Source organism: Heterodontus francisci, chromosome 12 (genome assembly GCF_036365525.1).
Source record: "Heterodontus francisci isolate sHetFra1 chromosome 12, sHetFra1.hap1, whole genome shotgun sequence".
Taxonomy (NCBI): Eukaryota; Metazoa; Chordata; class Chondrichthyes; order Heterodontiformes; family Heterodontidae; genus Heterodontus; species Heterodontus francisci.
Window position 1 is genome coordinate 105,564,465 of NC_090382.1, and position 17,029 is coordinate 105,581,493.

Consider the following 17,029-nt stretch of genomic DNA (forward strand, 5'->3'; position numbering starts at 1 on the left):
TGTAAAAGTTTATCAGAACTGACTTGTTTTTGTATTCAATGCCCTCCTTTGATTTTTCCAGGCCTGTCACATGGTCTACATTAATGGCTGGCACTCTGTTAGCTAAGACTGTATCATGGAGCACAAGCCTCCAGGACTTTCCACTTCATGGGTTTAGAAAAAAAAATTGTTGGCACAGTTGTTGCTGGATTTTCAGGCTACAACTGACTCACTAGCAGCCATGGAGATGTTCATAAGTAGGACTAGAGATCATATTAGTACAGCACAGATGGAAGCCATTTGGTCCACTAAGTCTGCCACAGCTGCATAATCCAGTTCCTATGCCCCTGTTCTTTTCTGCAGTATGTACCATGAAAAGCCCTGATATCAGTTAGCTTTCTGGCTTAAACATTGAACAGTTATTAAAGTAGCTATTCCACTGCCAATTGAAAGCTTGTGTGAATTCCATGCATCAGTCAAGCCAGCTTCCAGTGACCTTTTTCAGTAATTTTAATTCAATACCAGTTTGCTTTTTAAAATGCATATTTTAATTGCAGAGAATAAACAAAAAGTACAGGCTGAAGTTCTAATGCTAAATTATAACCTTTTAAAGTGCATTCTACATGAGGGCTGTGCAGTTCTAGAGCTGACTAGCTGCTTTAACAACACTTCAAAACTATCACGGGTGTGGGTGAGGAGAGAGAGAGAGAAAGAAAAAGTAACAGGCAGAAGATCAAATCCAAGTTGGCATATTGTCATGACAAGGAGGCAAAAAGGACCACAACCTTCATTTCATTTGGCACCAATAGCACCTCCAATTCCCTTTTTCCTCTCTTACTCTGAAGATAGAGTGTCAGTATTTCCTCAGCACTGCACATGGAAGGGGCAATTTCAGCTGGTCTCTGGTGCCAAAATGGGATGGGGTCAGTAGACTTACTGCACTGGTGGTATAACAGCTGCCCCTTTCACTGGGGCTGCTGTCAGTGATCGGCCCTTTTTGACATCAAGATTACAGTCCAAGGCACTCATTGCAATGAGGATGGAACTGGTCAGAGGTATAGTTAATAACCTGTTAAACCCCCCCCAACCACCACCATCTCTGCCATCAACCTTCCTGACTGAGGAAAAAAAAAAAAATATGTTATTGAGCCTGGAGGGTTTTACTCTTTTTCATACAGCAACTGAGTTTTTTTTTTAAAGTTTTATTTCTCACTGTCTCCTTCCCTCATGACTACCCAAACATTTTTTTGGTCCCTTGCTTATTCTAAAAGATAACAAACAGATTTGTTGTTTTTCAAGTTACAAATTCAGGTATACCTTCTTTATACTAAAGACAAGCTTGTGGCTAGTAGCGATTGTCTTATATTCACCATTTAACCTGCTTCAATGTCACTGAAACACTGAATAAACAAAATAGTAACTTCCATCAAATTACCCAGTCCTGAATTTTGTTACTTCTAGTTCATACTGGGAATAGGGAAGTTTGCCATTGCCCAAACACCAATACAGTATTGTAAAAAAAAAAGTGATATGAAATGTCCCAACTGTCACTGGGGGAGTGGGTGGGGGCAGAAAGATGGGTTAACAAAACAAGTTCAGTTCGACATGTGTAGTGGGTGTGTTTTTTTAAACTAGCAGGGGATTTAAAAAAGTTACAATACAAATAACAAAACCAAAAAAAAAAAAATCATACTTGTGGATGTTTTTCCTAACACTGACCAAGCTGGGTACTTGGGAAAACATGAGTGCTGATTAAAATAGGGATCACCGAGAACCTGCTCAGCCCTGATGGAGCATTCTAAAATTAGAACTGTATAATTTCAAAAGTGCAGCTACAGAAGGTTACAAACCCATGAATAGAAAAGTGTAACAATCCAATAATGTTGCAACAAAAAAAATTAGGGTAATTAGATGTTGCTAGTGGATCTTTTCTTCAAAGCGATTTACTGGCGAGCTGGCCCCCTTGCAGGCTGCATGGCATCCAGTGCTGACCCAATGTCACACTGTTTGGTCACCAAGAGACGAGTTAACCAACCTCCCTCATCGTGGAATCCCATAGACAACATTTGGGACAGGGCTTCTATCAGGCATGGCTCTGCATCTGGAAGAGAACACTTGTTAGCTCAGGATCCCCATCTCAGAAGATGAGTTGTTTTTGAGTAGAGTAGTTACAATGCAGATCTTACTACTACAAGGAATGGTTGAGGCCAATAAACAGCATGCATTAGCTAGATCTACACATAATGAAAGAGAAATGAATAGGCAGGGTTGAGGAAGCTAATATGGGCTTATAAATGCCAGCATAGATTAGTTGAGCCAAATGGCTGGTTTCTCTGCTGTACACATTCTATGTACTTTTACTCTACAAATCTCAGCAATAGGCTAAATGTTAATGGTTCAAGAAGGCATATTACCACCATCTTCTCATAAGCAATTAGGAATGAGCAACAACTACTGACTGGCCAGTGAAAAAAAGAAAATCTGGAAAAGCCAAGAGGAAGAGAGAATAGACTGGCCTTGGTTCCCTTTACTCAGGCCCAACGTGGTTTACTTCGGTCCTCAATAAAATCTGTCATTTCCCCACCAATAGCAATCTTTGTGACTAGATTTTTTTTTTTAATTAGATATGGTTATGGAGTTAAGATACAGATGAGCCATGATTTTATATAATGGTGGACTGAATGACCCACTCCTGTTCTGGTTTTTAGAGTGGGATTTTTCCTCATTCAAGAGCAGGGCCGAGGCATCCCACCTCATTTCAAAGGATACATAATTAAGTGAAACCTTGACACCATATCCCAATCACATCATCCTTGCAGCTAACAAGGACAAGCTCTCATTGGGGGCCTGGTGCCATCGAGGTAGAGATCAAAGTCTGAAACTGTTTCATACTTCATGGAGGTCAACTAATTCCACACAGACCATGGTTGAAACCTGGGACCTGCCAGGTCTGCATGGCTCAGACAACTACAATTTGCATTTATAATAGAACCTTTATCTTGGGAAGATCACACCTAGGCACTTAACAGGAGTGTAAATCAGACCAAAACAATTAGACATTGGGGCAAAGTTTAAAATCCAACCAATATGACTTCAAGAACTGCCTGGTTACTAAAAACCCCTGACTTACCCTGTGGAAGGTGAGGGTACAAAGCTGCTTCCTTCAGTCCAGTGGGTCCCTGCTCATAGGAGCTAGAACCTGGTTGCTGGTTTAAGGACTGTACCTCTTCAAGGTCCTGCAAATGAAGTTGCTGCATTGACTGCAGTTCGCCAGTTGATGGATCAACCCCTTTTGGTGACAGATGAGTCCATTCCTCTTCAATATTACTGTCAACACTGGATGTCTGTCAGGAAAGGGGATGCAACTCATTTTAAAATAGGGCAACATTATACAAATTGTTAATACTTTTTCTGCTTATAAATTGTATGTTAAAAATTAACTTCCCAACTCTTAAGGAGCATTTGCTTTTAAGAAAATGTATGAAACAGTTGGGTTACATAATGATACTTCCACAATGGATCAATATACCAGCTGATATATGCCATCCAGCCCAGGAAGGTGTTTAGGGTTGCACTCTGGATTGTATCTATTTAGTTGAAATGGTCATGCAGGCCAGACCTGTCAAGAATGAGGCACACATATTGCGCCACATGAACACTGATTTTTAAACTGTTACTGGAGTAAAGAAAGAACTTGTTTAAAAAAAAACACCAGACCCTTGACTGGAAAGACGTTTGCATAGTAACAGATTGTACTTGGAAAAGGACAAAAGGGCCACTCCCTGCTCCAATTTAATCCACAATGGACTTCAGATCACCAGACGTTGAAGGCGGAAAGGCTACCATTCCAGGTTAACTGCTAAAATGGCCAAATACACAACCAGATGTGGTCAGACCAGTTTAGTCACATGACTAACTGGCTGTTGGAGTGTTTTTGAATTTGAACTTGCCAGAGTTTTAAAACTCAAAGTGGTTTACTCCTGGACTGAAAAGACCTCTCTCCTGTCTGCTTTCATCTCATTCTCACTAGCTTTGTAATCCATTGAAGACATATGAACCTTGAGAGAGAAGAGTCTCCTACAATGAATAAGGTTTAAGAATGCTGGGTTCCAACAAAAAGCAAAATCTACCTACAAGCAAGGACCAGTGAGCTCGAAGCACAGTAACAAAAACCCTCTTCAGAGATTGCCTCAAATTTCTCTACTTATCTTTTCTGTCTCAATTTGCATGTGCGGATTGCGTGGTGCATATCTGTAGACGTCAACGTTGAAGTTTTAATAAAGTTCACTTTTCTTTCAACCCAAGCAGGCCTGTTTGTGCTCATTTCTTTGCCTTATAATTGGAAGGCAATGAACAAGGATTCACCAAGGGGGAGCTCAAAACACTGTTTAAAAAGTTAAATCCTGTTTCAGCTTTCATCTGGTCTTACTGTAAGAGACCCCGAGACAGCTTTCTCACCTGGTCCCAACATCAACCAAGGCAGCATTTAGGGTAGCTATAATTAGATATTAGTGGTCCTGGAGTGGAAATAGAACTTTACACATTAACTGAAAAAAAAAACCTTGCATTTATATTGCAGCTTTCATGAACTCAGAACCAGAGCACTCTACACCGAATTTTTTTTTCTTTAAAAAAGTATAGTCACTGCTTGAATGTTGAAAACAGCAGCCAATTTGAGCACAGAAAGATCCAACAAACAGCAATGAGTTTTTTTTGTAAATGGTTGGTTGAAAGCTAGATATTGGCCAGGTCATGATATTAAAGGGTGTAATTAGCCCAGCCTGAAATAAGCCCTTAAAAGATTTACATTTACATGTGGCCTTTCACAATCTTGGGATATCCCAAAGCACTTTTGAAGTGTAGTCATTGTATGAATTTAGAGCTGTATTGCATTGCAGTTACAAAATTAGAACTGCAAGGCTGCAGCAAAGAACTTTATCTGGAGCTGGGAGTGATCCCATCAGGAAGGACAGTGCTCATATAAAACCAATACTGGACCAATTTCATCAACAAAGAGAGAGAGGAACACACCTATAGCAGGATGGGGCAGAGGGTGAAAAACTAAAAAGGGCAGTGGGAATCCATTACATCACAGTAGCTTGCCATGTGAAACAGGCTATTGCAGATCAAAACTCCCCTCCAAAACTTTGCAGGGTAAATATTTATTTTCTTGTACACGTACCTTGATTTTGAGATAAGAATTGCCTGCATTATAAGTGAAAAAAAAAATCAAGATTCAATTGTTGCCATTTGAACTCTATTATTTGAGCAGTTTGTCTCTCCCCTTCCTACCTCTCACCACTTAGTGGTCACTGCTCTGGTCTGGTGTATACTGGATATGGTACAGTAGTGGTTATATAATAATGGGACTAGTAACCCAGAGGATTGGTTTAATAATCCACAAAACAAGTTTGAATTCCCCTATGGAAAGTTTGGAGTTTAATAATCTGGAAATTTATTTTTAAAACGGTTTCATGAAACGTGATCATGAAACTGTTACATTGTCGTTAGACCAAACTGGTTCACTAATGACCTTTTAGGGAAAGAAACCTGCTGTCCTTACCTGGTCTGGGCTTATATTTGACACCAATGTGATTGATTCTCAAATGCCTTCAAAAGTGGTCTAACAACGGAGTGGATTGCATCAAACCCTCGACCAGTGGCTCACCACCAACTTCTCAGTACAGCTTGGGATGGGCAAAATACTCAGTGTGCAGTTGTAGAAGCCCAACTACCATTGAGTAACTGTGGTTTTGTTCACTCCCCCACCCCACCTTCTCGATGCACTCTGCAAAAGAGCAGGTCATTGTCTTTACCTTGGATTCCAAATTGTTTGAGGTAAAAGCTTCAAAGGAATTCTGGTTTGTGGCTGACTGTTCCATGTCCATTAGCACTACCTCACTCTGCTCCTGACTGGAGCCAGCAGTTGCTCTTGGTTTGCTCTGGTTGGCAGATGATGGACCAGTATGTGTGTCACCGCCCACATAGCCAGGCTGAGGCTGGCCTCCCCCCTCCATAGCGCACTCAGTAGCTTTAAAACGCTGCCCATGGTGTTCCACATCAATATCAACATCAATACCTGCAACAAAGAACAACTTCTCAGCCCCATGTTATAAGGACAGAACGATTTGCTAAAATGTGAGATGCAATAACTATCAACCGATTGGAGCCAGAGAAGACAGAGGGGTGACCCAGTAGAGGTCTAAGATTATGAAAAGGGTTTGATAGGGTTGACAGAGATTAGAACTAGGGGCCAGTCAGTCACTAATAAATCCAATAGGGAATTAAGGAGAAACTTTACCCAGAGAGAGAGACTGGGTAGATGTGGAACTTGTTAGCACAGGGAGTGGCTGAGGCAAACAGACGCATTCAAGGGGAAACTAGATAAGCATAAAGGAATGGAATGATATACTGATGGGGTTAGATGAAGGATAGGAGCTTTTTATTGAGCAGAAGCCGGTTTGTGCTGGAAATACTTTGTAACACACCTGAGCACATGGACAAATCCCTAGAGCTCCACACCAAGGGGAAGGTAGAATTCCCATGGGGGTTTTCCCAATCCATCCAAAAAAAAAAGTGTTTTACTCAGCAGAGGCAGAAGTTGTGGCAGACAAGGAAAAAATGGCAACAGGTCTCTGCCATGTTCAGGAGTTACCTCCTCTTAGCCTTGTTGTCAGAGATGACTCTTCAGTCTGTCTCACATAGGCAAATAATAGTCACGAGTGATGGGAGAAAGAGCTCTCCAGCTAGGAGTTCCTGTTCCCAACACAGTAGGGGGACCTAGTGTTGCAGTGGTGACTGACACACTGAATGGAGGCACACACATCTTAGACATTGATGCACACCCCTGCCCCACCACCCAGTTAGATCAGAGGGCTGTTGGGGTAAGACAGGGACAGTGTTGGAAGGTGCAATCACTATGACCCACCAGAGTCACAAAGAGAAACTGGGGGTGAACAGTGGGGGTATACAAGCTTCCAAACCTACCCAGTGGGCTGAGCATTGCAGCCACATTTCGTCCCACGTTCTTCAGATAATTGACATTCTGGTCCTGTTTCTGGCTCCCAGAAGGTGAAGCTACAAAAAAAAAGGTTCAAATACAGAAGACATTCATCACTACACACTTCAAACAATAGTTTCTTCTCCTGTTCCACTCGAGTAATTTTATTCCAAATACTTCACCATAAAATAGACATTTTCCCCCCCCCACCCCACCCACTCCTTAAAAAAGTAATATGATGAATCTTTGAACAATTCAATACCTTATTTAAGGGAATCTCATTCATAGGAACTAGTTGCTTTCAATATGCTGCATTAAATAATTGTTTCCTCATTTCCCATCTGATTATTTTGCTAATTATCTTAAATCTCCATCAACCACTGGAACCAGTTCCTCCCTATTTACTCCCAAAACCCCTTCATGATTTTGAACACCACTATTAAAATTTCTCCTTAACCTTCTCTACTCCAAGGAGAACAATCACAGCTTCTCCAGTCTCCCCATACCAATCCCTCATCCCTGGTAAATCTAGCTGCAATACTTTCTACTGCACCTAGGGCTGGGGAATACCTGAGGTATGAAAAGATTAATGCCTCTGCACCGTGGTAAATCACTGGTACTGCCACGCATCTAGCAACTTACCTTGTTCAGCTGGGTTCAGCTTTGCAGCAGGTGACTGCTGTCTACCAGAGTTAGCTGCAGCTTGAGCAAAGGACTCTTGCTGTGCCATAGCCCAGTGACACAGAGCTCCATTTCTCCTCCTGTGCCACATCGCACGGGGAAACCGCTGCTCCAGCCAAGAGAAAAAAAAAAAGTTACAACTTGTGCATCACCCAATGGGAGACGACAAAAATTAAACCAGCCTTTAGGCTATGTAACCCAATTTTAATATTTACACTTAATTGAGAACAGCAGCACATGAATCACAGCAGTCAGATGACAAGTTATTCAAGTATGCTTGGTCACAGGTCAGAACATAGTGGTTCAACCATCTTTGGCCTATCAGAACTGTGGTATTCAGAGATACAGATTTAAAACAACTGGCAAAAGAATCATACAGGAGGAGGAGGATAAATGATGATCTGGAATGCACTGCCTGAAAGGGTGATGGAAGCAGATTCAATAGTAACTTTCAAAAAGGAATTGGATAAATACTTGAAGGGAAAAGTTGCAGGGGAGTGGGACTAATGACAACTCTTTCAAGAGAGCTGGCACAGGCACAATGGGACAGAAAAAGTCTTAACAGTACAAAAGGTGAATGATTGATTTCCTTTCGCCAGGCTGCACTACTTAACTGGAAAGGTGATGCTGGGCACATGATAGTCTGCTGGCTGGGGAATCTAAAACACAGGGGCACAGTCTCAGGATAAGAGGATGATCATTTCAGAGAAATGTTTTCAAGAAGTGTGAAACTTTGAAATTCTCTACCCCAGAGGGTAATGGATGTTCCATTGTTGAATATATTTAAAGGTCCCTCAGGAAACCTAGGGATATGAGGAGCTGACAGGAAAATGGAAATGAAGCCCAAGATCATCCACGATCGTATTTAATGGTGGGACAGGCTTGATGGGCTGTATGGTCTACTCCTGCTCTTATGAACCAAGCCATTATTACTCACTAACCAGGCTGCTCGGTATTCAGCCAATAAGTAGTACACTCCCAGGTACATTTATAGTGGCAACTACTACTGGGTTCTGGTTTCAGAACTAGCTTCAGCCCTCATATCAGTGGTCATTTCTGCAGACATTAGGTCAGCAACTGGACAGGAGGGTCAATTCTGCTACTCCCAACCAACCATATTCTCACCAAGATCCATACAGGTAATCACAACTGGGCTTCCTAGAGCATGAACTTGAACCCATTTTTTCCCTTTGGCCCAGAGAGCAACCTCCTTTCCCCACTCTCCCTTTATCATAGAATGTTACAGCACAGAAGGTGGCCATTTGGTCCATCATGCCTGTGCCAGATCCTTGAAAGAGCCATCTAATTCTCCTTTAAATGATTCTATTGAATCTGCTTCCACTCCCATCACAGTGTATTCCAGATCACAGCAACTCGTGGTGTTTTAAAAAAAAAAAAAGGTTTCTCCCTGTCCCCTTTGCCAGTCACCTCAAGTCTGTTTCCTCTGGTTACTGACCCTTCTGCCATTGGAAGAACTTTCTCCTATCAATGCCCTTCATGATTATGATCACCATCAAATCTCCCCTTAATCTTCTCCGCTCAAAGGAGAAAAGAGATCTAATTTTTCCGGTCTCACCACATAACTGAAGTCCCTCGTTCCTGGCACCATTCTAGTAAATTTCTTCTGTACCCTCTCCCAACACTTTAGTGTCCTTTCTGAAGTGTGGTGCCTAGAATGGCCACAATACTGAAGCAGAGGCCTAACCAGTGATTTAAAAAAAAAAACGTTTAGCACAAGTGTGCTAGCTTAACCCAGGATCTGAACTTGTAACCTTCCCATCGGCATCACTCAGTACCTACATTTCTGCTGAGCCAATAGAGGGTTTCAACTGGCTATATATTTTGATGTTCAGAATTAAAATAAAAATAGACTTGTGGATCCCAACCAAATAGTTCAGAATTGCCCACAGTCCATGGAGTTATCTACCAGACACATGGTAATTACTGCTCTGGTTTTTGGGAAGAGACGGATTTTTTTTTTTTTTTAAATATAAACTAAATGAACAGTCTCACCTCAAATGGATGGAAGAATTGAGGGGTCTGCAAGAGCATCATCTCATGTTCCTTGTGGAATCCCTTCCCCTTGCAGGTGCCACACAGATCATAGTCAGGACACACAGAGCACTTGTAGCGAGGACCAATCACAGGGCCACTGCAGGCATCACAGACGATGTTTGGATGAATTGCCCCAGCTCCCTTGTCCTGGCCGTGTTTGCACTCCTTCTTGTCTAGGTTTGTAAAATTTGCGAGAGCGAAAATATTTGTCAGTGAGTGGAAAACCTGGTAAATATTCCTTTTGGGAACAGTGTGGCACAACTGATGCAATGATTTAATGGTTATGTGAATCAGGGATGGGTTAACAGCAAGACTGTGCGCCTTTGCCCATCAACTGTTTTTTCTACCAGTAACCTCAATAAAAGATTAAATCTCTCATCTTTCACAAAACCTAAAAGTATTAACAGGTTATCTCACTAAATATGTTTTCTGGATTATTCATCCTGACCAGATTTCAAATCTCCACTTTTGAGGATTTGAATTCAGTTTAGAACATCTGAAAAGGGCGGCGCAGTGGTTAGCACCGCAGCCTCACAGCTCCAGCGACCTGGGTTCAATTCTGGGTACTGCCTATGTGAAGTTTGCAAGTTCTCCCTGTGTCTGCGTGGGTTTCCTCTGGGTGCTCTGGTTTCCTCCCACATGCCAAAGACTTGCAGGTTGATAGGTAAATTGGCCATTAGAAATTGCCCCTAGTATAGGTAGGTGGTAGGGAAAATATAGGGACAGGTGGGGATGTGGTAGGAATATGGGATTAGTGTAGGATTAGTATAAATGGGTGGTTGATGGGCGGCACAGACTCGGTGGGCCGAAGGGCCTGTTTCAGTGCTGTATCTCTAAACTAAACTAAAATATAACAGTGGTCTTAGTAAAAGTGACCATGAAGCTGTTTGATTATCCTAAAAACGCAAATCACTAATGTCCTTTAGGGAAGGAAATCTACCATCTTAACTGGGTCTGTACTTACAGGTGACTCCAGTCCTACACCAACATGGTTAACTCTCAACTGCTCTCTGAAATAGCCTACACCATTTGTATCAAACCCACTACCAGTGGTTCAAGAAGGCAGCACACCACTGCCTTCCCAGGGTAACTATGGATGGGGTTTAAGTGCTGGTCTTTCATTCAAGAGAATGTGGGTGTCACTGGCAAAGCCAGCATTTATTGCTCATCCCCAATCACCCCAGAGAAGGTGGTGATGAGCTGTGTCCTTGAACACTTGCAGTCTGTGTGTGGAGGTACTCACTCCCACAGTGCTGTTAGTGAGGGAGTTCCATAATTTTGACCTGGCAATGAAGGAACAGCTTATATATTTTCAAGTTGGACTAGTGTGTCACTTGGAGATGGTGATGTACCCTTGCACCTGCTTCCCTTGTCCTTCTAGGTAGGAGAAGTTGGGGGCTTGGGAGGTGAGGCTAAGACACCTTGGCGAGTTGAAGTATATTTTGCCAGCGATGACCACAATCCAAGAATTAATTTTTTTTTTTTTTTTTAAATGATTTAGAAGATTAAAAAAGGCCAACTGTATTACTATCTTCCAAGAGACTATGCTGTAACAGTTTCAATTCTAAACAAGTACAGTCCTAGACCTCCTAAAACCACATGTAAACCCTTCAGATGATTATAGGTCTGTAAAACATTGTTGTTTGTTGTTCTAGATTGGAGGCAAGAGAATATGGCAAAAACCACACAAGCAGAAACCAAATGGAGAACAGCATTTACCAAGACTTCACACTCTTAAGTTAACGACTAAATGTAAACAGCTTTTTTTGGGGGGGGGGGGGGGGGGTGCCGAAAGGGAGGGGTGCTTGAAAATTAGATTATACCCAAATAAAAACATTGCTCAGAGCTTATTTAATTCAGTTTACAAGAAACAGAAATGTCTTGTCTCTGAAGAGTGAGGACATTTCAGTCAATAGAATTTTGTGATGTGCAGTATGGAGGGGTCTTTATTACCATGAGGTTGTGTTTACATAACAGCTTTTACAGACAATTAAGTCCTTTGAAGTATAGTTGTATCCAATTAACAGTAACTATCATCATTAGATTTATTTAGCACATTGCTACCAACATACAAGCAAATAGTAGGGATGGAAAACACTTAACACAGCAAAATTCAGTGTTGTGCAACATTCAGTCCGCGGGTTATTTTGGGCACTGCCCACATTTGAACAGTTTACAAGGACAGGTTTTTGTGCTATAGCTGCTTCTCCCCCCACCCGCTCCCCATATATTTACACCCACTGAGATCCCAGTGGGAATGAGGAGTACGGCTAATGGGTTGATTTTAGCAAAGAGTGATAGGAAGTCTTACCTTTGATATAGACGCGAAAGGTTCCCTCCTTAAGAAACGATAGAGCCATCATCAGCTCATCATCAGTGGAGAATGCAATCATGTCCCCTTCCTCATCTGTAGCAGATAATGATTATTCCAGCTTGCAGATTCAACTCGGACTTCAAAGTTAACATGCAGGTATAGCAAGCAATTAGCAAGGCATATTGCAAAGGGGTTGATACATAGAAGTAAAGAAAACTTGCTGCAATTATATGGGGCTCTGGTGAGACCACACCTGGAGTACTGAATAGAGTTCAGACCTCCTTACCCAAAGAAGGATAGGCTTGCCTTAGAAGGGATGCAAAGGTTCACTCGATTGACTCCTGGAATGCAAGGGTTATCCCACAAGGATGGGGGACACAGTGGCACAGTGGTTAGCACCGCAGCCTCACAGCTCCAGGGACCCGGGTTCGATTCCGGGTACTGCCTGTGTGGAGTTTGCAAGTTCTCCCTGTGTCTGCGTGGGTTTTCTCCGGGTGCTCCGGTTTCCTCCCACAAGCCAAAAGACTTGCAGGTTGATAGGTAAATTGGCCATTATAAATTGCCCCTAGTATAGGTAGGTGGTAGGGAAATATAGGGACAGGTGGGGATGTTTGGTACGAATATGGGATTAGCGTAGGATTAGTATAAATGGGTGGTTGATGTTCAGCACAGACTCGGTGGGCCGAAGGGCCTGTTTCAGTGCTGTATCTCTAATCTAATCTAATTAAGAAGAACAAGAGGCAATCTCACTGAAACATACTAAATTCTGACAGCACTTGACAAGGTAAGCACAGAGAGGCTGTTCTGCCCTGGCTGAGGAACCAAGGGTTCTCAGGATATCTCAGGATAAAAAGGGAGCTAACAATTAGGACTGTAGTGAGAAATGCCTTCACTCAAGAGGGTTATGAATCTTTAGCATTATGTACCCCTAGAGGACTGCAGACACTCAAATCATCGAGTATGTTCGAAACAGGGATCGATAGGTTTTTTTTTTGGAGAAAAAGGAAGCAAGCGATATGGGGATAGGGCAGGAAAGTGAAGTTGAGGTAGATCAGCCATGATCTTACAAATGGCAAAGCAGCCAAATGGCCTACTTCTGTTTATGTTCTTACAACAGAAGAACAATCTTTACCCCTGTGTACAGGTAGAAACTCACTTCATTTCACAAGGGTTTGCTGGGGGTGGGGGCTGGTTTAAAAAAAAAAAGAAAAAGCAGTCAACCCAAGCTATGGTTGAACACTGGGTCTGGATTCTGTACAATATTTATTTTATATGTTGCTTACTTGAAAATGAGACTTTCTGGCTGGCAGCCCAGAATGACTGTTGGTAGTTTATGGTTGCATGTGGAAAGCCATACTTTCTGAACCTGACAAAGACTACAAACTGCTGTTGTGAAAGTAGGCCATCTAGTAATGCATTCCAATTTTTAAACTGTGAATTTTAAAAATCAAGTCTTGCATGCATTGTAGGCATCACTTTAAATGTGCTCATAACCAAAATCTGGTACATTTTCCAATTTAGCTCAGTTACTATTATTCATTCATCTCAAGAACATAGGCAAGAGGAGCAGGAGTAGGGCTGATCTTCCACCTCAACTCATGGAGTATCAAAAGGATTTTTAAGCCCTTAAATTGGGAAAACCAAAGTTTAATATTGCTTCCAAAGGCCAGCACCATCAACACTGTAGCACTTTGTACTGCGTTGAAGTATCGCATTAGTTCAGATTCTGGAATAGGTCTTGAACCACAAGCTTCTGACTCAGTAAAATGGCTACTAACTGAAAAACTGGCATCTGTCCAGAAGCAGCACTGTGCATCCCAGAGTAGCTCTACAGGATTAAGACAAGCTGCCCAAGTCCAGGAAAGTACATTAAAGGCTGGGTAAGTGGCATTATTATAAAATGTTTCCTTTCTCAGAATAGCAATCAGCAGGGGGATTAATATAGTGTTGTGTGCATTTCCAGGCACTGATTATACTTTAGGAAATACATAAAAGGTCCTGGAGAGGGTTTATCAGAAGGATACCAAAAGAGAGACACTTCAGTTATGTGGTCAGATTGGAGAAACTAGGATTGTTTTCCTTAGGGCAGAGAAAGGTTGTAGGGAGATATTCAAAATTAATGAAGGGTTTTGACCTCCTTACTTGGAGTTTCCTTTGGCAAGTGGGTCAAACCACAAGTCATATTTAAACTAATTGAAAGAACAGGAAGGGGAAAATATGCTGTATTTCTATAAAGCTTAGCCCTATACAATACCACTTATATTAGAAATTATTTCCTCTGGTGGGGGGATTAAGAACAAAAAAAGGACAAAACTAAAATTAAAGCTAGGCCATTCAGGAAGCAGTTCTTCCCACAAAGGGTAGTGAAAATCTGGTACTCTCTACTGGAGCTTTCAAAGATAGATTGAAGATAAAGTAGACAATGGAAAATGGACTCCTGATTGCTCTGAAACAAATCAGGCGCACGACTTTCTCCCCTCCACCATAGCAAAAATATGAATACCAGCAACTATGACAGATGTCTTAAAAGCAAGACTTTCAGCAGTAGAAGATATCGGGTGACGGCTGTTTGTGTTGGTAATATTCAGGGGATTTCCGCAGGTTGGCCGACAGGGGGAAGGTGGAGCTTAAAACAACTTAGTCACTCACCCCAGAGAAGATTTGCTTTGTTTTAAAATCATCATCTCCCAGCAACAGACTGGGAGGAAAAATCTGATCTAGAACAATCCCAATCCTCCCAGCGATCGGACGATTTAAATCCGCTCCAGATCCGAGTTAAAGCCGGTTAAATGCAGATCAGGGAAGACATAACTAACCGAGCAAAGGCCAGTGGCAAAACCAACCGTACACCGGTCGCTATTTACCAGTTAAAACCATTTGCCAAAGAAAAGCAATAGCTTTCTTTACTGTTTGCAATATTAAAGTGCATCGTGACAAACAGATTGACCCAAAAGCGCATTAAAAGCATTAATTTGGAGGCGAAAATCTAATACAAACAAATCCGGGTGAGGCACAAACATTTCTTGCAATAACTCGCTGGGGGGGGGGGGGGGGGGGGAAGGAAAAAGAGTTACAAACGCCCACCTTTGTAAAACATCTGAAAGTTCTCCGATCGAAGGGACTGGAAGACACTGGCCACCTTCTTGTAGAGATAGTCGAAGCTGGTGGAGACGCCGTGATCGACGGTAAAACGGCGGATCTCCCGGTGTATCTCATCTTTCCCCAGCAGGTAAACCTTCACATTAAAAGCCATGGTTCAGCCTCGATAGACGGTGTGTAACTCCCCGCTCGTTACTTTGTGCTAAGAAATTCGCTACTTTGTGGCGGAAAGTTGCGATGACCTCAATTGCGCAGCAAGAAATTGCTACCGACTCTCCAAACTTTGCTCTTCTCGCTACTCAAAACGGAGTATAGCTGATCTGCTGGGTACCGGCTTTATATACCCAGATCCCCGCCCTCCGACCCTGGAACACAAACCCAACCTTTTCCGTTCATGTTCTCTTCTGTATACAGCGGTGACGTCGCTCTTTATTAGCTCTGAGCCACCGAAGGGGAGACTGCGAGCATCGACGGGAATTGGTGCAAGGACACTTGCACAGCAGGCTTCGCCTTTCCTTCAGGCTATCCAGTCACCCTGGAGATCTGTTCCGAGCACAATAACATTTATTTTCAAACAGTGTTTTGAAATGGTTGCTATTGTCTTACTTTCTAGAATGTCTTCTTTGGCCTCCTTATCTCGAGAGACAATGGATAAGCGCCTGGAGGTGGTCAGTGGTTTGTGAAGCAGCGCCTGGAGTGGCTATAAAGGCCAATTCTAGAGTGACAGGCTCTTCCACAGGTGCTGCAGAGAAATTTGTTTGTCAGGGCTGTTACACAGTTGGCTCTCCCCTTGCGCCTCTGTCTTTTTTCCTGCCAACTACTAAGTCTCTTCGACTTTCTAGAATGTAATCCTTAAAAAAAAGTATCCAAGGAGGGGGAAAAGGCCAAAACTCATTAATATAACCAAATAGTTTGGACAGGGTAGACGTAGAGAAATGTTTCCCAGACCCAAACTAGGGGCCATAAATATGAATCCAATAGGGAATTCAGGACAAACCTCTTTTACCCAGAGAATGGTGAGAATGTGGCACTCACTATCTCAAGTAGTAGTTGAGGGAGAAAGGAATATAAGGGTATGTTGATAGGGTAAGAGGAAGAGGGGGTAGCAGGAGGCTCTTATAGAACATAAAACACTGGCAATGGACGAGTTGGACTTATTGGCCTTTTTCTGTGCTGTATTTGTTATGCCATTTCATAGAAACTTACAGCACAGGAGGCCATTCAGCCCATCATGCCTGCACTGGCTCTTTGAACTATCCAATTAGTCCTGCTTTTTTCCCATAACGGTTAATCAGGAGAAAGAAATTAGAGTATGAGAAGAAGCTAGCTAGAAATGTAAAAATGGATAGCAAGAGTTTCTACAGGTATTTAAAAAAGGAAAAGAGCAAGTAAAGTGAGTGTTGGTCCTCTAGAGAGTGAGAATGGGTAGTTAATAGTAGATAATAAGGAAATGGTGGATGAAATTAGCAAATATTTTGCTTCTGTCTTCACTATAGAGGATACAAAAAACATTCCAGTAGTAGCTGTAAATCAGGAGGTGGAAGGAAGAGAGGAACTTGGTGAAATTACATTCACCAGGGAAGCGATACTAAACAAACTGATGGAGCTGTGGGCTGACAAGGAACACACTGCCTGAAGAGGTGGTAGAGGCAGGAACCCTCACAACATTTAAGAAGTATTGAGATGAGCACTTGAAACGCCATAGCATACAAGGCTACGGGCCAAGTGCTGGAAAATGGGATTCGAATATTTTATTTTATTTTTTATTTAGAGATACAGCACTGAAACAGGCCCTTCGGCCCACCGAGTCTGTGCCGACCATCAACCACCCATTTATACTAACCCTACAGTAATCCCATATTCCCTATCACCTACCTATACTAGGGGCAATTTACAATGGC

The 17,029-nt window shown here is 42.3% G+C and overlaps 1 protein-coding gene across 1 annotated transcript; it reads right to left on the reverse strand.

The window, feature by feature from the left end:
• Positions 1-504: 504 nt before the first annotated feature.
• Positions 505-15,489, reverse strand: sqstm1 (sequestosome 1). Its single transcript, XM_068044020.1, has 8 exons — positions 15,114-15,489; positions 12,027-12,122; positions 9,674-9,888; positions 7,622-7,766; positions 6,967-7,056; positions 5,796-6,058; positions 3,110-3,323; positions 505-2,080 (listed from the first exon to the last, which is right to left on the reverse strand). The coding sequence occupies exons 1-8, from the start codon at positions 15,280-15,282 to the stop codon at positions 1,923-1,925; spliced, it is 1,350 nt and encodes a 449-aa protein (XP_067900121.1). The 5' UTR covers positions 15,283-15,489; the 3' UTR covers positions 505-1,922.
• Positions 15,490-17,029: the final 1,540 nt, after the last annotated feature.

What these genes read in the sequence shown, in the direction of transcription:
- sqstm1 (XM_068044020.1), bottom strand. Translation starts at nt 15,282, where the DNA reads ATGGCTTTTAATGTGAAGGTTTACCTGCTGGGGAAAGATGAGATACAC. An exon ending in CTTTCGCGTCTATATCAAAG is followed by an intron (nt 9,889 to 12,026) that starts GTAAGACTTCCT and finishes TTACAAACCTAG; the next exon opens with ACAAGAAGGAGTGCAAACAC. An exon ending in CAAACAATTTGGAATCCAAG is followed by an intron (nt 3,324 to 5,795) that starts GTAAAGACAATG and finishes CTTTCCTGACAG; the next exon opens with ACATCCAGTGTTGACAGTAA.